We start from the raw sequence: 24,832 nt of genomic DNA, 5'->3' as shown, positions 1-24,832 counted from the left end.
AAAAATTCTTTTATTTTATAACCAAGCTGCTTCATATTTAATTCAGTTTTTTTTTTGGTTATAAAAACATTTTACGTGCCCCGACAGCTCCCATATAATTCCCATATAAATAAATAAAACACCATATGTTGTATGTTTTTTTTTCCATCATAACTTAGTTTTTAGTATATTTTTGTCCAATAGTTAAGGTTGCTTCATTTCTTGTGTTCTGCCTTGCCATCATATCATCTGTCATATCTCTAAACAAACATCGAGCGAGCTTCGTTTCACATATCGTTTAGACTCTTTAGCCGTGCCAATTGCCAATTTTTACTGCTGGCTGGTTGGTTTTTTTGTTTTGTTTTGGTTGGTAATTGCCAATTTGCTTGCATCGAAAAACTTTAACACGAACCGTTGGCAGCTTAGTTGCTACAAATAATTAATTTCGCTTGCATATACAATGCATATAAATTGCATAAAAAATACATTAGTTTTTTGTTGTTGTTTCGTTTCGTTCCATTTCAGTTATGTTATGTTATGGATAGTTCAAACATACATTTATGTTTGTTCAAAAAAAAAAAGGGGAGGAAACCAAGCCTAAATACGTATACAAAATTTAGTTTACTTGCCACTCAACTACTAATGAGGTATACAAAATGCGGGCTTAAATGCAAACTAAAATTACAAAAATAAAAAATTAGATATATCTTTTTTGTACATACATATACGTAATAATACATACATATATATATGTAGACTTAGTAGAGAGTGTGCTAGGAGCAGCCAGAGCTTTGCCAAAGATTCGAACATAATCATGGTTTCGCCTTATAATTTTAGTGGACTTTTAGTTATTGTTTTTGGTTTGGTTTCCGTGGGCCAAAAACCGTTGCAAAAGTCGCAATACGCATTTCTATGTCTTCCTAATCATTAATTTCTTTCTCTTTATCTGTTTATTGTTTTTTTGTTTTGTTTTGTTTGTTTTGCGCTTAAATAATTTAAACATTTATCACATCCACTTACACGGCGATCACAATCGCAGCTATTTTACTTGATTTTCTCCAAATCTTCCTAAACGTTCCCTTTCCATCCTTTAATTACTTTTCCAAACACGTAATACATACACATATGGATCTCTTATGCCTAATTATATATTTTTTAGTAGATACATTTTTATCATTTTTTTTTTGTTTGCTTTGCCTTTTGCTGCATATGTATAATAGTAATAGTTAATTTTTTGTCGTATGCCTAATTTTTTTTGTAACGCTTAAAATGTTTTCTCTTCTTGTATTTTTCTCCGTTGTAGGAATTTTGAGTTTTTCTTTTGCGGAATATTATTTTCACTTAATGTTTTTGTTGCTTTAAATGCCTTTTATTTTGTTGCGTAAGTTAAATTTAAAGTTCTTCGCTAAATGGAACACTGGAAATACCTTGTAAGCGGCTGTTAAACTTATGCGGCTATACATCGTTCGGTGTATTGGAAATGCAGAGTCTGTGTGGCTTTATTCAGTATGAACACAAATTAGATTGTTATTGTTGGATAAATGGTAATTGGTAAATGGTCTATGCCCCCGCCACCCCACCCATCGTTTAACTGGGTGTTGTCCGGGTCTCTCTGAGTCTCATCTCTGGCTCATTGCTGTTTTGTATGGAAAGGTACTATTGTTTATAGTTGCTGGTTGGTTATTTCTTGCCTCAGGGATTTGTTTGTTTGTTTGTTTGTTTGTTGGTATTGCACTTAGACTCTAAATACGTATACAGTTACAGTTACAGTTTTCAAACACATTTTTTTTTGTTTTTCGTTCACATCGAATCATTTAGCATATACATATATGTATGTATCTTTTTTGTATGTGTGTGTGTGTGTGTATATTTTCATATTTTCATTATTTAAAATTTCTCTCTAATTGGTGTTAGAGTTTGTTGTTTTCTCTGTGTGTGTGTGTGTGTATTTGTGCATACTGCTGTGGAATGTTTAGATATTTTTTAGGTATATATTTACGTGTGTGTGTGTTTGTGTGTGTGTAACAATTTTGTAACAATCACACTGAACAACAAATCACAAAATACACTTTCATATGCTGGCTAAATACTCGTCATTTGTGTGGCTACTGCTTTAACTTTTCTCTATGCTTATCAAAAATAATATCATGGATACATAATGTATGTATATATGTTCGTATGTGTAAGGAGTATGAATGAATGTGGGTGTGTGTGTGTGTGTGTGTGTGTATGTTTGCTGTATGTTTTGGCGTAGCTACAGGTTTAGTTGGCTTTTTGTACAAACGAGGTACGGTTGCTGAATCGAATATACAATACAATAAGGTCTGCAAAATGCTATGGATTCTCGTGGCTGATTCTATATGGTATTTATGTGCTCTTATAATTGGAGTGTTTGGGTGTGTGTGTGTGCTATGAAGTGTGATAGCGAGAGAGAAACATAGAACACAGAAACAAGAATGCAAAATGAATATAATCAGGTACATTTGATATATCGGTTTTATACAACAACAAAAAAAAAAAAACAGAACAAAACAAAATAAATTCAGCAGTAAAAAATGCGGAAATTAAATATTTAGTTGTTTAAAATAAAATAAAATGGTAGGTGGTGCATCTATCAAATAAAAATACACAAATAAAAATAAAAATACGAATACGAAATACAAATATGGATTACATTACGTTTTAAATCGGTGAATCGATGTGAACACTTGTGACTATTGTGGTTGAGTGTGGCTTTGAGTGGGTGGTCGGTCTGTGGACTGTGTAAGTGTGGGCTATTGCAATATGTGTGGTTTCTGTTTGGCTTGTTGTACATATATATAAATATAGTATGTGTATGTGTGTGTTTAATTGAATCTTTGCGGCAGTCCGGATACGTGTGTTGATTGTAAAATGTAGTACGTAATTACAAGTGACAAATATTGTCATGCATAAACATGTTTATGCATGTTCGCTTCGCATCGACAGCAACAATAATAAATTATATTATTTTATTCTATTGTATCGTATGTATGTGTCTATGTATGTGTGTATGTTTTTAAAGACGTTACATATAATAAAAAATTAGCCTCCATTAACGACACAAATAAAAAAAAACACAAACAAAAACTAAACAAATACAAAATACAATAATAAAAATATAGTAAAAACACAAAATCGCAAGACACAAAACCTATAGCTTAAAACTTAGCGTATATGTATTTTATGTATGTATGTATGCATGTGTGTGTGTGTGTATGTTTTATAAATATATCATATCCTTATCGAATCATTTCTCCCATAGTTCCAGTTTCCAGTTATTATTAAATAATTATCTACATTTATAAAATGTATTCTTTATAAATGCTTATCATCACCATACATCTGTACCCATCTAGCTAAACGCATATAGTGGATGCATCCTCCTCATCCTCATCCTCATCGTCTTTTGGAATGTTTCGAGCTGTGAATGTGGTTTCCATACTCCTCTTCTCTCCTCTTTCCTTCTCTCTTTTGTAGCTTCATAAAAATACTTTTGCTTGGCTTGGCGGGGCGGCTGCTGCCCCGTGGATGTGGCTGCTGCTGCTGCTGCTGTCTCACCCATTGGGATCAACCTGTGCCCGGCGGTGGACCACTTGCGCCGCCGGCCAGGGCTGCTTGCCCATTGCCACTTGGCCACTGGCTGTGGCTGTCGCAGTGGCAGTGGCTGTGTTGTCAACGGCCGTGGCCTGTGGTCCGTTGGCAGGAACTATGGATGCATTGTGGCTGAACGAGATCGGATTGCCATTGCCTCGCTGGCGATCCTTTGGCTGGCCGGCAGCCGACTTATTCTGACTGTTGCTGCTGCTGCTGCTGCCGTTGTTGTTGTTGCTGTTGCTATTGCTGCTGCTGCTGCTGTATTTGGAGGCATTGGCGGCGGCTGACCTCGCCTGCTTGGTCATGTCGGCGGGTAACTTGAAACCATTGGTGAGACAGACGGCAGCATACTCATGCTCCGAGGTGGGTGTCAGGGTGGCGGCCGCCTCCTCCTCGGCCAGCAGACAGATGCCATCGTTGGAATTCGAATGGCGCACAAAGTTCGTGTGGAATTGCTTTTTGCTGCTGCCGTTGCTGCTGCTGCTGGCACTGCTGCTGCTGAGGCTGCCGCTGCGTCTGGCACTGCTGCCGCCGCCCCCACCCAGGCCCGTTACCGTGGCGACCAGCGGCAGAGAGTTGGGCGGCACAGCCACTTCCAGGCAGCTGCTGCCGCTGCCGCCGTCGCCGTTGCTTGAGGAACATTGTTTGTGTCTGGCATTGGAGCCACCGGCTGACCCCAGTGCCACGGCATTGGGCGGCGTGTGGCGGTAGGGTATGTAAAAGGCCTTCGCCTCCTGCAGCATGGCATCCTGCACCGTCTTGCGCTCCGGCGATCCGCCGCCGCACAGCGGCAGCTGCGACAGATTATGCACCCCCGCAATGCTCAACTCTGAGTGCCCCTCGCGGTCGGGCCGTCGGGCGACAATCTGGGCGACACTGCCATTGCCATTGGGCAGGTGGACGGAGGCAGCGTGTGCCGTGCTCGTCTGGTACTCCAGCGTGTGCTCCGGCAGCAGCTCGATGTGGTAGCGCGAGCGTGGAATGAGCGTCTGCATCTCGTGGCAGTCCTGCTGCAGTGTGCCGCCACTGAGGCCGCCAGCGCTATCGCCGGGCATGCCCGAGGCGCTGCTCAGGTTCCCGAAATTGATGTCCGTGGGCGTGGTGAGGTGCGTGGGACCCTGTACCCGTGCCTTGAACCGTCGCTGCTGCAGTATGATGAACAGCCCAAAGACAAGCACGCAGGCGATGGACAGCAGCGAGCCGATGGCAATGCCGCTGTACACCTCCGAACGGGATGAGGCGCGATCCTCCTCCAGCAGATTGTGGCTATTGCTGGCCATATCGAAGTACATGGGCGCACCCACGCCCGTCTCGCCCACCACGCGAACAGCCACATGAATTTTATCCGACACCGAGACATTGGGAAACTGTGTGATAGAAAGAAAACGAAAGCAGTCAGGGAAAATGCAAGCAAAGAAATGCTCCCAAGACGCTCCTCCACGTACCTTGTACGAGCAGACGCTGCACTCGAGCACATTCGCCTCGTGCATCACACTGTCCAGCGTCCAAATGATGTTGTAGTGATGCACCCGTCCATTGGGGTTCACTGGCGGTTCCCATATCAGTTTCAGGCCATTCTGCTTAATCAATTTTGAATTGCTGATGGTGCCAGGAGCTGTTGGATATGCATACAGGTAGGTGTAGGTGTAGGTGTAGAGTGTAGTTGTAAAAAAGTGATATATATATTCTCTTACGATCTGGCAGGGTGCGCACATCCATTTCGCCATAGAAGATGCGCGTCTTGCAGTTGTAGAAATGGAAATTGTATCGCTCGTTGGCACTGAGGCCGCTCACCAGCAGCACAGAGTTGAATATGGTGCGCTCCTGGCACTTGGACTCCTGATTGGTGTTGTGCATGGGCTTAACCAAATGGCACTCGTACACACACGTCTCGTTCAGGCTGTCCAGAAACTTGAAGGCCAGCGCCCGCGACTCCATGGTGGTCAAGCGAAACGGCATATTCGACTGCTCCGAGGTGCCGTTCTCAATCTGCAGACGGGGGGGGGGGATGGGGGAAAGAAATACAGTCAAGACTTTAGCATGTGGTGTCGGTGTCGCCCTTGGCAGCGTTAATCCTCTCCTCTCTACAGAATGCTAGTGTTTTTCTTTGCACAGTACAGTCTACTCACAATCTTCCACTGAACATAGCGAAAGTCCTGGCCGAGGAACTCGTTCTCGCTGGTGATGATCAGCACCCGCATCTTGATGCGCACGAAACGCTGCAGCAGCATGCCCGTCACACTGGCGTCCACCACCAAACTGAAGATGTCCTCCTCCATCTCGAGCGTGACATCGTCCACCTCGTTGTCCAGCACCTCGTGCTCGGCATTCCGCAGCACGGTGGCAGCGGCCGTCTGATTCAGCGGCTGTATGATGGTCAAATGGCGGCGCACCTCGTCCACCTTCTCCTCGACGGGCGACAGGGTGCCGTGCAGGGGCCCGTTCAGCAGCTGGCTGGGATGCGGATGCGTGTGATTGATGGAGAACTGCAGTATGAAGTACTTCTTGTTGTCCAGCTCGGCCTGCGACCACTTCACGTAGGTGTCATTGCCCAAACCGATGGGACGCAGCATCACTGTGGAAAGTATGTGGGAAAAACTATAGACACTACGAGGGCACGGGCTGCTTGGGGATATACACCTTACATCCCTGGGTGCAGCAGGTGACTGGCGTGCTGCGCAGCGAACTGACAATCATTTGCTGTGGCACTGCGGTGCCGGAGCGCACCTCGGAGGTGGGATACAGGAAGCGTGTGATCAGTGCAAATGGCCGATAGACCGGCAGATTGGTGGAGATGACCACGAACGAGGTGTGATTTAGTTTCATGGGGGCAAAGGAGGTCCAGCTGTGCGGATTGCTGCGCACAATGTACACCACGAACATCGACTCGAGGGTGCTGCTGTCGAACGTGATGTTGATGGTGTGGAAGCTGTGCGGATAGCAGCGTATATTCTGCAACGGATTGCCCTGCTCCAGCTGCCGCTTGAAGCGCATCTCGCCGGTGGCCGAGTCCTCGCCGGCCACATTGCGGGCCATGCACTGGTAGATGCCCTCCTCCTCCGGGTCAAACGAGTGGATGTGCAGATCATTGCCGCTGATGTAGCGCGTGTAGGAACTGTTCAGCTGCTGTCCGTTGTGGTACCAGGTGATGCTCGGCCGCGGATGGCCCTCGGCACGGCAACTGAGCGTCTTTGACAGGCTGATGAAGACGAGCTCGACGGGCAGGCTGCCCACAATGCGCGGCGGTGTCGTTACAATCACATGGAACGTCTGCGTCTCCAGGGGCGTGATGCAGCTGTAGTGGCCCTCGTGGCGCGACACACTGGCATTCGAGATGGCCAATGCCACACTGTTGTTGCTCATCTTGGCCAGCGTATTGTTTGGATACTTCAGCCACCACTCGATGGGCACAAAGTCGGCCACCGCATGGCACTGCAGCAGCACGGACCCGCCCGCAGCCACATACACGGTGCCATTCTGGAACGCAGGCAACAGCTGCGCCTCCGACACGGCCGTCTCTCGCTGCCCACCGTTCGGCTCGACGCGCAGCAGCCACACAAACTGGCGGTGTGCCTTGCTGGCGTACGGGTTCTGGGCCAAGCATCTGTGAAACGGATAATATTTAGTTACACGGCGATAATTGACACGGACAATGGACAATGGAGCCCACAATTACAGCAGGCGCTCGGCCGCATCTAAATGTTAATTAATGCATTGTTTACGGGGCGGGCACACACGCGTCCCACTGCCCAGTCAGTCGTCTGATGCAATGAGAGTGCGTCTGATGAATGGATTGGCAAAGGTGTTGATTTAGCCACTCCACCACAAGCACCACCATTACCACAAATGCGAAAATTCACGTCAGTCTTGGTTAGTTTTCCTTGCGTTGCCGCAACCCCCCTCTACTCACTTGTATTTGCCCGCTTGTTCGCGGCGTAAATGCCGCAAAATCAAAGTGCCATTCGACAGGATGAGAGCACTGTAAAGGGCGAAAATTAAAGTAAGAAATTAGTAGCTGCTAATACGCAACGAAAAAACCCAAAGAAAACTTCAAGCGTTGGCTGCAAAGAGTTGGCCATCCATGTGTGTATATATGGGAGTAATGGGTCCAGTCTCAATGTTGCCACACACTGATCTTTACTCGCCTGTTGTCATTGGCCAGGGATTCGTTGGCAAAGTACCAGCTTATCCGTGCAGCGGGCACACTGAGAAAGGGACAGCTGAGGACAAGGGGTTTGCTCTCCAAAGCGCTGATATTAGCCGCCTGCTGTTGGCCCGGAAAGAAACGTTTGATAACTGCAACGAATTATATTTTATATTTATATAGCTGGGTGTATCTCTGGGGATCTCTTGTGCATATGCCTCACCTGGATACTCGACGGTTATGCTGTCGGAAATGACAGCCGATTCATCCCATTCGATCTTGCAGCGATAAACGCCGCTGGCCCGCTCATTTGGTGGCAGACGCAACGTGCCATTCTCGTAGATGAAAAAGTCACTTTTGCGTATGGATAACTTTTCGATGGCCACACCATTCCGATACCAGCTGCAGTAAATGGGTTGGTTATCTGCCGCGCACAACGAGAGAAAAGAAATCCTCCTTTAAGTTTAAGTAAATTTGATTTGATTGCCTTTGGGCGTGGGATACTCACCCTGATAGTTGCTGTAGGGATTCAGTATGGGCACGCAGGGCAGATAGTAGGGGGCATGCGGCTTGCTGATCGTCACGCGTGTGACGGAATGCTTCTTGATCTGTAAATATGGTCGGAGGGCGCTTGTGTTCTTCGGTTGTGAGACGGCGGCAGCAACTGCATAAAAAAAAGACCACAGAACATGGCGCAAAACAATTGATTAGAAATCTCCAGCTAGTACCAGACGTGGATAAATTATGGCAGTGCTAGCCAATAAGTAATCCCCCCAACCACATGCTCAGACAATGCCCAGACAATAGACAAAAGAGCAAAAACTGCAGCAAATGTTATTTATAATCTAGCTTAATCTATTGGCCGTTATAAATTTCACGCTTTTCACTTAGCAACCGACCGACGGACCGATCGACCGACCGCCCGACCGCCCACGCCTCTCGCCCCAGCAGCGCCAATTGCATTGAGGTTTTGTTCCTGCAATGCCCATAAATACACCACAGCTGGCAAAGCAACACACACAAAAAATATGTGGAAAAATATCGTAGAAAAATGGCAAACAGCGGAGGGAGAGCGGAGAGGGGAGAGAGCCCTTGCTGGGCTCTGTGCCTCGGTCTATGTCCCTGGCACTCCGAATCAGAGGAGTCCGAGACTGCGAGACTCCGCCCCACTGGTGGCAGTACGATACGTGCTGCAGGCGTGTCCAGTCACAGTCAGACTTGGCGTGTTAATTAATTTTTGTGCCGCTGCTATTGTGCTGTTGACGCGAACCATGGAGTCCCGCCCGTTGGTGGCTGTTGTCTCTGGCTGTTGATTTTTCGGACGGTGCGTATACGTGATATTAAGCAGTTAAGACAATTACATGGCCAGGCCAGGCCAGGCAGCTCTCTACTGCTGAATTAGCATACGACTCTGCTTGCAGGCCATACATCACCCATCACCCGTCATCATCATCATCCACTGCAACATTACGAGTACCAGTACGAGTACAAGTATCTATTAGCTGCAGCTTTTCGCTGCAAGGGTAGAGACGATAATGGTCAGTCCAAAGTGGCTGTTGAAAAATCACCGAATGCGAGAAACCTCAGAGTCCGTTGTGTTCTCACACAGTAACAAATGTCCGGACATTAGTCAAATGCGTTGAAATTTATGCTAAAAATGCAATCAACTTGCGTTCCGCTTGAAGGACGACAGAGAGAGATAGAGAGAGAGAGAGAGAGTGAGTGAGTAAGATAGCCCCCAAACGGCACCACACAGCTGCCCCCCAATCAGTTGGCCCACCCAAGTGGCAGGCAGTGGGGGCCTGGCCCTGCCTGGCCTGGTCTGCTCTGGTCTGGTCTAGTCTGGTGGTGCACTCAGCTGTGGCCGAATGCCAAGTGCTGAATGCGAATGCTGACTACCGGACTACTGACTACTGACTGACTCTGCTCGTTAGCCAGAGACACAAATTGTGGCAAAGACAGGCAGGCAAGCAGGCAGGCAGTTAAGTTCTTCTGTTCATCTGCCGAGTATTTGCTTCGGTTTTGTGATAAATGCACTTCTATAAATTAGATAATTGCTGAACATCGGCGGGATGTACTTTAAATTTCTGACTCAAGGAATTTACTCAGCTCCAGTCTCTGTCTCTCTCTCTCTCTCTCTCTCTCTGTCTCTCTGCTTATGTTGCATGTTTGTACGCAATGTGTTGCAATTTTTATTGCTGTAATTACACGCAATGCCCTGGCGGCAATTTGACGCATGGAAATGCCTGCCACGTCAGCTCCGCAGCAGCAGCAGCAGCGTTGCCATCAGCGCAGTAGCAACATCGCTAAGTGTGGCAAATTTACAAACACACACACACATGTAGCACATGCAGCAAGGAGCAGCACGGGGTAAAACTTGCAGCAGTTGCATGTGCAGCACACAGGGCGTAATTGTTATAGCGTAATTGTTTCAATGGCTGGGCGTTTAACTGCCAACTTCGGCCAACTACTACGGCTACTAACGACGAGGCATGCCACACGGTGGCAGGACACGAGCCAGGTACAGGTACAGCTACAGCTACAGCTACCTGGCGTGGGCGGAGTCAAAGTTCAGCGATTTTTTGTCATTCCCTGCACAATTTGCGCTAAAAACCATTTGTCATCGCCTCGGACAGGGGAGAGAGAGGTCCTGGGTCCCGGGTCCTGGCATGCCAACGGCAGCGTTATGTTCTCGAGAGTCGTTATCACGGGGCAGGGGGGGGCGGTGGGTAATCGTTAAGCGTTTTCAGATTAATTGCTGCACACACACAAAAAAAAAAACTAACCAGCGGACGGACATTCACTTGACGCTGCTGCTGCTGCTGCTGCTGCTGCTGGCATACAGCTTTCTAAACCACTATCAATTATTCGTTGGATTGGGATCGTTCTCCCCCCCCACACCACCCCTCCCCACCCCACACTGAGACTGAGAAATCTCTGCCCTGCAAGCAGATCGGCAATCTCCTGCAATGATTGAACTGTCATGACATTCAGCTTTCGTCCAGACAACACTTTATCGAGAGCTCGCTCTCCAATCCCCACGCCATATAATTTCAGATCATTTGTATTAAAATCTGTCTTCCTGCTGCCATCCCCCACCACCCCCCAACAAGCTCCAATCCCCGACACAGTTACCGACACAGACTTTAGCGCAGTCTCAGGCTGGCTGGCTGGCTGGCTGGCTGGCTGGCTGGCTGGCTCTTTCTTTCAGTCAACTCAGTGGAGAGGAATGTTTCCCAGAATCGTGCTTGAATGCTGTTTGACAAGAAGGCACACACAGACACAGCCATAGACATAGAAGCATGCCCCATCAATACACCCAGACGAAGACACACACACACTCTTGACTTCTACTAAGTTGTAGCAAGTTGCAAGTCAATAGTCTCTGTGTCCTCCATGCAGGGGTAGATGGCGAGATGGAGCTGCACACAAAATTTGCATAGTTGAACGCACGTCGTCGACGGCAGTGCATTCCATGCGGCAGCAACTGTTGCTGCAGTCGATGATGAATGCAATTGCAGCAGCAGCAGCAGCAGCACCAGCAGCAGCAGCAGTGGGACTGCCACATAAATTGCCGGCTGCTGCGCTGAGCTTATCAAACGGCAACATCTTGTGGATAGATAAGCCCATCCCGGACTCGGTCTCGGTCTCTGTCGCGGGTCCCATTGCCAGTCGCGGCCCTTGCACTGGCACTGGCCTCCATCTAACGGCAACTGTTTGGATTGCAGATTGCCTTTGCTGGGACAGCCCCCCACCCCGCCCCATCCCAATGGAATTTCACAAATTCAAATTGCCCAGGCATCCTTTAATGCTGCTGCCGCTGCTGCTGCTGCTCCCGCCTGTGCCACAGCTGTTGGCACACATTTACCGCTCCAAATCCAAGGCTGTAACAGCGGCAACATTTTATGCAAAATGCAACGCGCTTGAGATAATTTATCGCCTAATGACGTGCTGTTCTAAGGTTGCCCCCGCGCTGGCATAAAATGCAATAATAAAATGTGCCTGCAGCAGCAGCAGCAGGAGCAGGAGGGGCAGGGGACAGTAAGGCAAGCTCAGAAAAAAGGAGGAAAAAAAAAGCAAATTAAAAATGAAATTTAAATGCCACACGAGCGAGCACACAGCATCGGGCAGCATCAGCAGCAGCAGCAGCATCAGCATCAGCAGCTGAGAGGAACGGGTTGCAAGTTGCAAGTGACTCTGCCAACTATCCTCGCCTCTGCGCACCCCTCTCTCCATCTAAGTGCCACACACTATAATGGCATAGAGAGCATTCTTTTGGCTCTGCTCGGCTGTCGCTTTGGGGGCGCTCAACGAGAATTTATGAATGTGCAAATGCATACGACAATTTCGCGCATAAATGTAAGCTCCTGCTACATGCCCCCCCAACCACACACACACACAGAGAGAGAGAGAGAGAGAGGGGGGAGAGGGAAAGCAAGTTGCAGCAGCCATAGAAAGTGTGTGGGGGGGGCTGGGGGGGACACCCACCACAAGTCTGCGGAAAGATGCTTAGAGATGTGCAGATCGTATGGCAGTCGAAGATGCGTGTGCACATTCCATGGCATTCCACAGACTCCACTAGCGATGTGGAGTGGCCTGGAGGGGGGTGGAGGGGCAGGCATGTGGGTAGTTCTATGGTTGCACAGAAAGTATCTTGTAGCTCGTGTTGCTGTTGCTGCTGCTGCTGCTGCAACTTGAATCGCTTCTATTGATTGCAGCACTACTCGTACAGTTCATTGGCGTAGTGGCATGCTACAGCAGCTGCTGCTGCTCCTCTGCTGCTCCTCTGCTGTGACTGCTGTGGCGGTGGCATGAATGCCTGAGCTTATTTGGGTTAGCAGTTCAAATAGTTTTACGTGCTGCTCTGATCAAATTTTCAAATGCCACCGGTTCGAGAATTTATTGAAAAGTCGTCCCCACAGGCAGTTGCAATGCAGTTGCCGGCTTGCTGCCTGCTGCCCGCCACAGAGCTATAATTTCTCCATTTCGGCTAGCATTGTTTGCCTTTTGCCAGGCCGGGCCAGGACAGGGTTCCCTCCACAACCGAATAAAAGGTAGCAGCGGCAGCAGCTGCTTTGCTCAATTGAATGTCTGTGGTTTGCAGTGTAATTGAGTGGTTGCAAATACCCCGAAATGGAAAACTAGTTAGAAGTGTGCACACACACACACACACACACACACAGCCAACCAACCAACCAAGTTCTAAGCCCAAGACTCACACACATCTTTGGGCCAAGTTTTAAGCCAAAAACTCAGCAGCACACACATGTGGCAGGCGGAAGGCTAGCTGCCTGTCCAGGGGCCAACCAAACCACTTTAGACAATGGCGGGAATTTACTTGGCTAAAGTCAAAGATAAATTGCTTTTTAACCTACAAGCTCCGCTTTGGTTAGTTGGGTCCTGGTCCTGCGCTTTGTTTGTTCGTTTGTTTGCCAAGGCATTGGGCTTGGGCTTGGCATCGGCATCGGCAACGGCAACGGCATCCTCTTGCCACGCATACACAAAGCATTCAATTGACATATTTGGTTAACTTTTGGCGCTCTCTGGAAAATTCGCATTCAGTAGTTCAGGAATAAATTTCCTTTGGCAATTTGCATTGCACACGCACAGGCCCCAGGCAGACCCTAGCCCCAGGTCCCAGTTCCTGTGGTTGTGGGGCGGATGGCAGGCATCTTATCTAAATGTTGTTCGGTGGCGTGTGCCACACCCACACCAAGTCCCTCCTCCACTGGGTTGGTAGCCAACCATTTGTGAAAGCTGGCCATGTTTCCTACCCCTCCTGCACCCTCTCCCGACTGAAGAACAATAGAAAAGAGCTTTGTTCGAATTTACTTGGCAGTCATGTGCAAATATGTTTGCTGAAAAGTTTTCCATGGGATTATTAAAGGATTATTGGTGGGATTTGAATGGCAATGTTCCGCTCCGCTTCATCGATGAAATAAAATCGACTGAATTTAAAGTAAATTCCAAATGAATTTTCGACTAAGACCCGCCCCGTACTACTTCCAATCCAATTGTGTGTTGCATAAACAAACCTAATTGGCCGTTTCTTCAATACCTTTCTGGCTGCTGTTTGGCGGGAGACCCACAGCACAGCACAGCCCTCCATATGCAAGAGGAGTCAATGGCTGTCACAATAGCGGATAACCAAAATACAATATGTTTCGGGCTATAAACGAATTCATTTCCGTTGAAATTTGGCACCATTCAATGCCATGCCGTATGCCAGTGCTGTGTCCAGTGCTTTGCTGCAGTGCACACAGCACACACAGCAAACAGCACACAGCATTTCCCCCTCAATAAATCATATTGTAAAATTTCCGTTCAATATTTTTCGCTGGCAATGAAAACAAACAAACCAGCAGCAACAGCGGCAGAAACAACAAATTGAAACAGAGCGAAGAGGCAGAGAGAGGAGAGAGAGATTGGAGCATGGAGGAGTAGTGCAGAATAGGTGCTTGAACAGAGAGTGGAAAGTGGAGTGGAGTTGAGGAATCGTGAATCGTGGGGCCCGAGTGGGACAGGACTGAATGCTGCTGCAGAATTGGGCAGATCAGAGGGTACTGCTGCACAGAGAAACAGTTCCAGAGCAGAGCAGAGCACAGTAGAGCAGCGCAGAGGAGTTAATCCATGCAACTTTTGTTTGGCAACATTGTATGCTAAATGGGGAAATGGGAACGACCCCAGCGGATGAGTATGAAGATGATGACTGTGGCTGTGGATGTGGATGTGGCTGTGGATGATGATTACAATGCCCCCATGATGATGGGCATCAGTTGTTCGAGTATTATTCTGTAGCCAAGGCCTCTGTTCGTTGGCATTTTTAAATGGGTTAAACGTAAACCATTTACCAATGACTCAATACAGCTTCCTGGAACTCCACCCAGTGGACAGACAAACAGACAAAAAAACAGACAGAGAGACAGACAGAGAGACAGACAGAGAGACAGACAGAGAGAGAGAGAGAGGGAGAGGGAGAGGGAGAGGGAGACAAACAAAGAGCCAGAAAGACAGACAGAGGAGAGCGGGTATCCCACATGCATTAAAAACAAATAAATAAATAAGCTGCTGGAAAAAATGCCAAAAAGCAGAGGAACTAAAATTAAGCAAGTAATGCTATGGGTTGTATATCAACTAAGGGATACCCTCTAAACCAATTTATTTGCTGAGCGAAATTGAACAAATTAATTGTGGAATGTATTTAAATAGCAAAAAATAGATCTTTTTTATTTTTTACTTTTATAATCTTTCTTCCTTTAATTTTAATCATAGTTTATCTTCCATAAATAAATAAAAATGTGAAGTCTGTATTTTTTACCCGACCAGTGGGATTATGGGTGTGGGGAGGGGTCCGACCCCGGCAGCCGGCGAGCCGCGCCGCGCCGCGCCGCGCGCGCCGGGCCCCGCTGGGCCCGGTCCACACGGCACGGGCCGCCCCGCCCCCGCCCCCAGGACGCGGGGGTTGAACGTCAGGGCCCAACACCCGCCCGCGCGGCATTTGCCGGATCGCCCCCTGCCCCCACCCGACGACGACATCGAAACCACCCCGCCGCACAGCGGCGGGCCCGCGGGGGGGGGGCCGAGGGGGGGGGTTTTTTTGGGGGGGCCCGCGCCGCGCCCCGTTTTTTATTTTTCGATTGCTAAAACTGACTTAATGTGGGCAGAGACTTCACTCTCCCCCCACCTTAGTTCACCTTCGCTCAGCTCAGCTCTTATCTCTGCTGCTCTGCTACGATCCTCTCGGAGCAAGTGGCTCTCAATGCGGACGACTCTCTCTCATCAAAAGTACAGCTATAATAGTAGGATGTGCAAATTACAAAAGCAATGGAGCAGTAAAGCAACGAAGATTAAAGCAGAGCAGATAAAGAACCACAGATGATTATCATTCGAATGGGATCAACATATATAATAATATATAATAATATAATATATATGCATAATTCATTTATGTCTATTGAGATCGAAATCATTCGAAAGGACGTACAAGAACCCTTTCACTCTTGCAGTTACCTATCTGATATACCTTCCTACTTCTAGGTTTCAGGGTAATTGTGTATACAAATAAATGCTGAGTACAAGCAGGAGCAGCAAAAACCATGGCCAGCAAGCAGAAGCAGAACGAGCGGGGGCAGCGAGTTGGGGTGGATGGATGATCAATAGTCAATGGCCAAATAGCAGAAAATAACAATGTTGCCCAATAGCCAACGAGCCAAACAACAGCAACAAAAGATGCAATAAAATAATAAAAGCGAAAACCGAAAAACCGAAAAACGAGCGAGCAAAATAAGAAGAAAGAGCCAGGAACCAGCAGCAGAGCCAGAGCCAGAGCCAAAGCCAAAGCCAAAGCCAGAACCGAAAACCAGAACCACAAACCGATGGTCAAGCGAAGATGAGGATGGGAACCAACGAAAAAAAAGAAGAAATTATAAAAATGTTTCAGTTCAAGTGAGTAAATAATACACACACACACACACACATACACAAAGTGCAAGGAGCTGAAGGAGATGGCAAGAGCGAAAGAGACGGAGCAGGAGAAGAAACTCAGTTTTTGGTGGAAGTCAAACGGAAGCCAGGGGAATTTTCGTAAGCTACGCAGCAAAGTGCAACCACACAAGCCGCAGCCGTCAGCAATTTCTGCGAAAGGTGGGCGTTGCCAGAAGGGCGGCGGCGTGGCGGCATGGAACGTGGAACGTGGGCAGTGGGGCAAGAGCCATGCCATACAATGTGTGTAAAATGCTCAAAGTATGGTATGGACATGCCTCTCTGCCAAAAGCGTCTCTGCAAATGTGTGGGTTATATTGCGCTGTGTGTCCGGCAAGGCAGCAGCAACCATCAACCATCAACCATCAAGCGGCAACCGGCAACACATCCACAATCACAATCCCATCAACGTCGTCGTTCTCCTCATCGTCATCGTTCTCTTCATCGTCATCGTTCTCTTCATGACTGTAATACGTATACGGTATGTATGTTTGTGTCTCCCCGGATTTACGAGTGATTTCTATAGTGCCCTCCCAGCAATGGAATGCTGTCCCACATCGCATAGTGCCGCCGCTCCAGCCAGCCAGCAACTCCTTTCACCTCATTGAAGCCACCAAAACTCAGCGTTCTCTATGCTCCTGTGGGTGCTGCTCCCTCGGCTCGCTCCCGATTATTATGCATCATTTAACAGGAAACATTGTTGCAGTCAATGCCTAGGGCCTCGGGTTCAGATGGTTGCCGGGCGATGCGGGGCGGTGCGGCTTCTTTAGCAGCAAAGAGGCAGCGTCACGAACACTGCTGGCCCACGAACGTGCCCGCAAAATGTTTTACCGAATGCGAATTGCAAAAGAAAAATTATTGTTATTATGAGTTGCTAATTGAATGGAGTTGTGTGTGTGTCGTAGTTGGTTGCAGGGTAGCAGGGGGGCAGGGGGGCAGGGATTGGGATTGGGATTTAGCGGAAATTGAGTGGTCGCTCATATGGAAATTACACTCAGCAAATCTAGCACAACCTTGGGCCATGCAAAGCCCATCCATATATCCATCATACATCATACGAGTGTACATATATCCTGATTGACTGATGTCTGACGGAAATTATGAGAGCTGACAGAAACAGAGGCAAGGAAATATTTGCTAGTCAATTTCTCTTTCATTGCATAAATTATCTCATTCAATTGGCTGTCACAAAAAGGTAAACTGCCAAATATTGACAGCCCCCCAAATAAAAATCGGCATACCCTGCTCAACTCTGTTGACAAGCCTGAATGCCTCAATTTTCGCTCAGTGCATCATGCCCCAACAAAAACTAACTGTACAAATGTAAATAAGCGTAAAATGTACAATTTCTTTGCATTTCTCCACGCTGCCCCATAGCCAAAGCATTCTGGTGTATGTGTAATCACAAGACCCGCCACCCTCCTCCCACAGCTGCCAGATCCCATGCCACTTGCTGTGAGCTGGCTGCCTCCATATCGCTGCCTCAATGCTGTCAATGTCAAAGTCATACATGATTCCCAACATGCCAAAGCCAAAAGCGAACAACAACAGTTACAGCAGCAGCACCAGCAGCACCAGCAGCAGCAGCTTCAGCTACACTCTGATGTTGCATGCAACGTATCCAAAGAGCAGGAGCTGTAGCTGAAGCTGTAGCTGGCGAACGGGCTGGAGTTGGCTACGAAAATTCCATGTGCATAATTTATTTAAAGATTCTCTCTCAATATTGTCCTCGTCGTAGTCGTAGTCGTCTGCAGGTGAAATCTATTTGCATTTATCGTTGAGCCGGAAAATTGCAAAACTAAACTGCAAACTGTAAAACTGGCAGCTGGAAAAGCAGAAGGAAATCAAGGTGGCCAGGGGTGGCAGGTGTGGCAGTGTGGCAGCGAGGAAATGGAAATTGGTTAGAACCGGAGCAAAAGGAAGCTGCGAAAATTGTTGTGATTTTTCTCTCTCTCTGGAAAATGCGTTTAATGTGACGCTGTTGATGTTGTTGCTGCTGTTGCTGTTGCGTGCCATGGACAGGCAGAGATTTTAAATTAAAAATAAAATACTCTGAAACCGGAGCTCACCGACAGGCATCCACAGGATCGATTTGCCAAATTAGCGGCAACATGACTTTGTGTGTTGTAAATGAATTTGCCAGCACCAAAAAATAAATTTAAAAAAAAAGTATGAGCAGACAGCGGACACGCGCAGCGGAAATTAAAAAAAGAAGGCAGGGAAAAACAGCGACAGAAAAAGGCAGGCAGGCAGGCAGGCAGGCAGGACACCGACTCCGACTCCACTCTCATGCAAGATAATGAAACGAAACATTCGTTTGTTAATTGTATTTGGCTGGTGATTAATTTAGTTAATGCATTGTTTTGCCCTTTGGCCAAAGACACACACACAACACACACAGATGGCGCACGGCCTCTGCCCCCAAAGTGTTGCAGTCAACACGTTTAATGGTTTTGCATTAACTTAAAGAGGCATTAGTGCGTAAGTATGCTGTAATCTAGAAGTCACAAGGGGAGAATCAACTGGCCTGCCTGTCGGCCAGCCTGCCTGGGCCAGCCTGCCTGCCTGCTGCCAGCTGGTTATGCACTCCGCTCCTCTGCTGACCAGACCCAAAGGCGCTCGCTCGCTCGCTCTCTCTCTCTCTCTCTGACCAGTCAACCAGTCAGAGCCAGTGGTTGTGGCACGTCTCCCCCTCTCTGCGCTGGATGCGTTGTACTTGTTAATTGCAGCGGAAGCACTCAATTAAAAGCGCGTGAAACGACTACCGCCACCTGCGTGAAGAAAGAGTATACATATCTCTCCCTCTCTCCCTCTGGCTGATGGTGATCTCTACAGTGTTGCCTGTAACTATAACTTCAAATGACTGATGGACAGACAGACAGCAAAAGGGAGTGCTGTGGCTCTCGGTTGCTGCAAATTAAGGACACAGGAAACAAACAAAATGCGGCGTAATCAAAAAGCGGTAAATGGCACGACACTGTAAATAGTTTATAGGCAAATGCATAAAGTTGCAAATTGTCAGCAAACAAACCGCAATCCAGAGCCCCATAGCCAGGGTCCAGACGCCAGACGCGCCGGGCATGCCACCAGACCAATCCGCAGACCAGAAAACGTCCGACCGTAGTAGTGGACCGCATCAAACCTCCAAACAACAAACGCTGTAACGAAAAAAGGCCAGCAGAAAGTGGAGCTGGCAAATGCAATAATGCATCTGTTTGTCAATGTTTGTCGAGACTAATTAGATGGCAACTGGCAGAGAGCGGCGCGTCGCGTCGAGTCGACTGATGAAAGATGCATGAGCGGACTTTAATTGGATATTTGATGGATGGCTACATGTATGCAGATACGCGAGTAGATAGATATGCCATACATACATATGGTACATGGATACATGGATAGACAGGCAGATAAATGGATAAGCTGAAATGTGTGAATGATTGCCAAATGCAAATGCAAATGCTTTTAGATAGAAAGATACAGACGTATAGATACAGCAAAGAGTAGAAGGTTCAGTTGTACGGATACAATGCTAATCTGAAAAGCGTTAAGCAGCCATAGCTGATGTCCAGTTACAACCAATTTGGTGGCTCTGCCTGTGTGCCATCGATTAATCTTAATCAATTCGTGTTCTAGCCACATAATGAACTGCATCTCTTGTTGATCTTTCCACTGAATGACAGTTTTGTGGCTGCATCATCGATCATTTCGGGGGCCTGTCCATATTACTGGATGAACGATGACCTCCAGAACTCTACCTCAATGAATGCGATGCACTTCCTCGATTATGCCCCGGGATACGACCACAAATTGCCACAGCTGTGTGTAGCACGTGACGTAGAGACCAGGGACCAGAGACCCAGAGAGACCCAGAGACCGTTGCAACTGTTTGTTGCTGCTGCTGCCGCTGTTGCACTTGTGGCTGTCGTGACATCATATGGGCAAAATGTCAGCAGTTTTATGATGAGGCACTGGCACACACACACCAGACACAGGCATAACTTGTTGTTGTCTCTGTTTGTGGCCTGCCCCAAGAAGAGCTGCAGTAACAGCTTGCTGCTGCTGCTGCTGTTGTTGGGGGCATTCGCACAGTGTGTCGCATAAATAATGCAGTTCATTATGTCATTTGGCGGCACGTTGCGTGTGAGCTGCGTGCAACGCAGCTAAGACGCCGCTTCGTTCCGTTCACGATGCAACATCATCCAGAAGTGGATCACATGCCGTGTGCCCGCCTGCCTTGCCTCGCCTGGCCTGCCTGGCCTGCCGAACGTCTCTTGCACTCATTGTTGCCTGCACGCCAAGTGCGGAAATGAAGTTGTCAATGAGCCACTTCCACAATTTATGACCGCTGCGAGATGCTGCGGCAAAAAGGCAACAACACACAGAGAGAGCCCACAGAGAGCCCGACGACCACCGCCTTTGCCGCCTGCCTGCCTGCCTGCCAAGATCTTAATTATGACTTGAGTAATGTGGAATAAACGATAAAGCGTGCGGCTCCAAGCAAATACACTGCACGAAAAGACTGTGACTTGCCAGGGAGGGAAAGGGAACCGAAAAAAAAAAAAACTACACAAGTTCCATTTGGAGAAGTCGGCTCTGTCAGCCAGCCAATCAACTTCATAAATCAACAAACCAGCCTTTTCCTGGCCAGGGAACGAACCGAACAGTTATGGAATCGGCATTGGAAACGGAATGGGCTATGTGGGAAACTGGGGGGACTGCGACTGGGACGGGGCTATATGGGAATGTGAAATCTCATAAAAATGTCAAATAAAATGTGGCAGCCATTTTTGTGCATTTGCCAAATTTGCAAAATTTAATTGTGGCGTAAAAAAATGTGCAAATTTATGATTATTTTATTGCACTCTTTTTGTTGTTGTTGTTGTTGTCGCTCCAAGTTTGGCCAGTGACCAAAAGCACACAAATGTGTGTGGCTTAAAGTACATTTAGATCTAGAGCGGACGACGCTCAAAAGTAAATAACATTTATTTATAGCCCTGCCTTGGAGCCATGGAGCACGAGATGGAGAAGAACTGCTGCTGTCTGGGCGGCAGGCAGCCAGCCGTGCACCAAAAGCTCTCTGGCATTAGGGAAAATGTTCCCTCAGACTTATTTTATTGAGTGTGGAAATTTCATTGTAACAAATCAATTAATAGCTGGGTGGCCCCTGCTGCAGACTGCTTGTCCGTCGAAGTGGGGTAAATTAAGGCAGCCAGGACCAGAAGCAGGACCAGGACCAGGACCAGAATGATTGTTGCTATTTGGCGCTGTGTTTTTGCTGTCAGCAATCAGCAGTAATCAACTGTGTGTGTGTGGGCGGGTGTGGGTGCGACTGTGCCACAGCCAGAGCTATAGCTAGAGCCAGGGTCAGTCATCGAACCAAGTACCGGGGTGTCAGATGACGATGGCTGCCGTGCCAGACATTACGTCGCACGTCTGAGTGCTCAGCGCAACAGCCAACCAGCGACAACAACAGCAGCAGCAGACAGCCAGCCCAGAAGGTGAGTCAAGATTAGCTAGCCGCAGATTGAGATACACTTAATGAACCATTTTTCCCGTTCTAAACATTGTCCGGAGTCCATTTCGGTCGTTTTTGATTAATGGAAACACGCCAGAAATAGAAACTGGGCAACTGCAAATCGTAAAAATATATTTTGCGGTCTGAAAACAATGCCTAATTCAGCCACTGATAGTTCCACGATTCAGTGGTTGCTTTCAATTTGCGAATTGTGGTTCTGCGATGCAAAATCCCTGGCTGGTTTACGGCATCGATTATTGGACGTCAGCACCAGTCCTGGGGGGCATCGTTTCTGCGTTTGAAAATGTGTTCTATCCCTTTTTTTGTTTCCTTCTTGGCCCAGCACCAGTATAGCGCAGAGCAGAATCAGCAGCACTTCCAGCTTCATGTTCAAGCGACTTATTGCCGTTGGAAGCTGTACATTTACATTCTTTATGGCTGCAGAACTGAAACATTTCAATTGGTTTTGGACAACAAGTAAACAACTTTAATTTGTTAACTAGATTAGAATGGCAATAGCGTAACCGATGGATTGTTGCTTTCACGCTTTTAGAGTCTCTGGCAAATATGCTTAATGCTGATCAATAAATTATACCTAAGTAAAATAATTATAGCTCTTTCTATGGCTGCTACCAACTGCTTTTAAAATATCAAACTACCCTTTTTGGAGAGTATGAAACAACGACAACGATGGCGACTCCGTTGGCACTACCAAGAAAGAGTCTACGGGGGGCGTAAGGGCACAACACGGACTTTGGAGGGACTTAATCGATTATGCGATTTAATTGAACTAAAAACGCTTAATAAGCAATAAAAGCTCACACTGCCACACACACACACACACACTGCTTGCTATATGTATGTGTACAGAGCAAAACAAATTAAGAGTAACACTTAAAAGTGCACCACGTAGCCACGTTGGCCACGTTGGCTAATGAAAGCAGTGGGAAATAGAAAATGCTGGCCAGTTCTGCTGGCAGTCGACATTTTCCGTCTGTTCTTTCGCCCAAATGCCTTTTCAAGAAAACGTATAATAAAATTTTATTTCCCTTTGAAAATGAAATTTTGTGAGGCGTTGAAAACCATTTCCCCCCAAAAATGAACACGAAAACAGAGAGAGAGTGGTGGGGGGAGGGTGGGATGATTGGGTAGGGGTCAAAATTTAAATGCTGTTAAACACATTAATTTATCAAATTTCATTTTATTAATTCGCCTCTCAAGTGGTCTGCTGTGTGGGGTGTATAAATGTATTTCGAGCTATGGCTATGACTTGGACCCGAGCCCTAATCTATCCACCGATAGTTCCACGATTCAGTGACTGCTTGTTTGCGGCATCGATTATTGGACGTCAGCACGGGCCCCAGAGGCAATGTTTCTGAGTCTTAAACAAATTTCTATTAATTTTCGGACCTCCTTCTTGGCCCAGCACCAGTATAGCGCAGAGCAGAATCAGCAGCACTTCCAGCTTCATGTTCAAGCGACTTAGTGCCGTTGGAAGCTGTACATTTACATTCTTTATGGCTGCAGAACTGAAACATTTCAATTGGTTTTGGACAACAAGTAAACAACTTTAATTTGTTACCTAGATTAGAACGGCAATAGCGTAACCGATGGATTGTTGCTTTCACGCTTTTAGAGTCTCTGGCAAATATGCTTAATGCTGATCAATAAATTATACCTAAGTAAAATAATTATAGCTCTTTCTATGGCTGCTACCAACTGCTTTTAAAATATCAAACTACCCTTTTTGGAGAGTATGAAACAACGACAACGATGGCGACTCCGTTGGCACTACCAAGAAAGAGTCGACGGGGGGCGTAAGGGCACAACACGGACTTTTGAGGGACTTTATCGATTATGCGATTTAATTGAACTAAAAACGCTTAATAAGCAATAAAAGATTACACTGCCACACACTGCTTGCTATATGTATGCGTACAGAGCAAAACAAATTAAGAGTAACACTTAAAAGTGCACCACGTAGCCACGTTGGCTAATGAAAGCAGTGGGAAATAGAAAATGCTGGCCAGTTCTGCTGGCAGTCGACATTTTCCGTTTGTTCTTTCGCCCAAATTCCTTTTCAAGAAAACGTATAATAAAATTTTATTTCCCTTTGAAAATCAAAATTTTGTGAGGCGTTGAAAACCATTTCCCCCCAAAAATTAACACGAAAACAGAGAGAGGAGGGTGGGGGGAGGATGGGATGATTGGGTAGGGGTCAAAGTTTAAATGTTGTTAAACACATTCATTTATCAAATTTCATTTTATTAATTCGCCGCTCAAGTGGTCTGGTGTGCTGTGTGGGGTGGGGTGAGTGCTTTTGGAAGTACATTCTGATGCGGATTCTATGAAGAAAGAGCCCCAATGGCAGCAGCATCAGCGGCAGCATCAGTAGCAGCATCAGCATCAGTGGCAGCATCAGCATCCAGTGGTCTTAAAAGATTATAAACGTTTCCTGGAAAAATGGCAGAGCGATTATAGCCATGTTGCCATGGCAGCTAAGCTTTGGGTTCTCTGCTCTCTGGAGTGCTCTTTGCAGCCACCACCCCATCCTCCCTGCACCCCACGCAATTGTAAGGGAATGTGCAAAATGATTCATTAGCAAGCAACATTGGTTGGCCAATGTTGCCATACCTAACGAGATTTATCAACTACATATAAATGAAACAATTTCAACAACACATTATTATCACATTGATTTTCCCAGCAGAAATTATTTCAATTACAATGCCAAATATTTGTTTCTGATAATCTGCTGCCGCACCACGTTGAAGCACCTAGCCCCAGGGCTGCTGTATAATTTGGCAAATAAGTAGAAAATGCCATACTTAATTATAACCGAAATTGTTTGCTCATCATTTGGGGCTGTTGGCCAAAGGCAGTAAACAAATCTTCTCTAGGAAGTTCAATGAACGCAGTCTTTAGGTCTATATAAAGATAATATACTATATATCTCTGATGATGTGTGCACGAGGGAATACCGTTGTGAGAGAGTGCTTTAAATTTAGACAAACAGCCAACAAACGGCACAGTCAGACGATTCAACGGCCGGCATACAGCAGCATACAAACAGGCATTTACAGTTGTTGGATCGAGTG

General features: G+C 46.9%; 1 protein-coding gene across 3 annotated transcripts in view; it reads right to left on the bottom strand.

Annotated features, from left to right (window-relative positions):
* Positions 1-3,105: 3,105 nt before the first annotated feature.
* The window catches only part of LOC111069478, a 63,705-nt gene continuing 41,978 nt past the window's right edge, over positions 3,106-24,832 (bottom strand). For all 3 annotated transcript variants that reach the window (XM_041596393.1, XM_041596392.1, XM_041596394.1), the window contains exons 3-11: positions 8,247-8,402; positions 7,962-8,162; positions 7,740-7,890; positions 7,505-7,573; positions 6,240-7,198; positions 5,724-6,169; positions 5,289-5,583; positions 5,040-5,209; positions 3,106-4,961 (exon numbers count right to left, since the gene is read on the bottom strand). In XM_041596393.1, the coding sequence (XP_041452327.1) occupies positions 3,555-4,961; positions 5,040-5,209; positions 5,289-5,583; positions 5,724-6,169; positions 6,240-7,198; positions 7,505-7,573; positions 7,740-7,890; positions 7,962-8,162; positions 8,247-8,402 (3,854 nt within the window). In that variant the 3' untranslated portion in view covers positions 3,106-3,554. The remainder of the gene's footprint in view (positions 4,962-5,039; positions 5,210-5,288; positions 5,584-5,723; positions 6,170-6,239; positions 7,199-7,504; positions 7,574-7,739; positions 7,891-7,961; positions 8,163-8,246; positions 8,403-24,832) is intronic.

The sequence above is a fragment of the Drosophila obscura genome, unplaced genomic scaffold, assembly GCF_018151105.1.
Source record: "Drosophila obscura isolate BZ-5 IFL unplaced genomic scaffold, ASM1815110v1 contig_150, whole genome shotgun sequence".
NCBI lineage: Eukaryota > Metazoa > Arthropoda > Insecta > Diptera > Drosophilidae > Drosophila > Drosophila obscura.
This window is presented reverse-complemented; position numbering and strand designations above follow the sequence as displayed.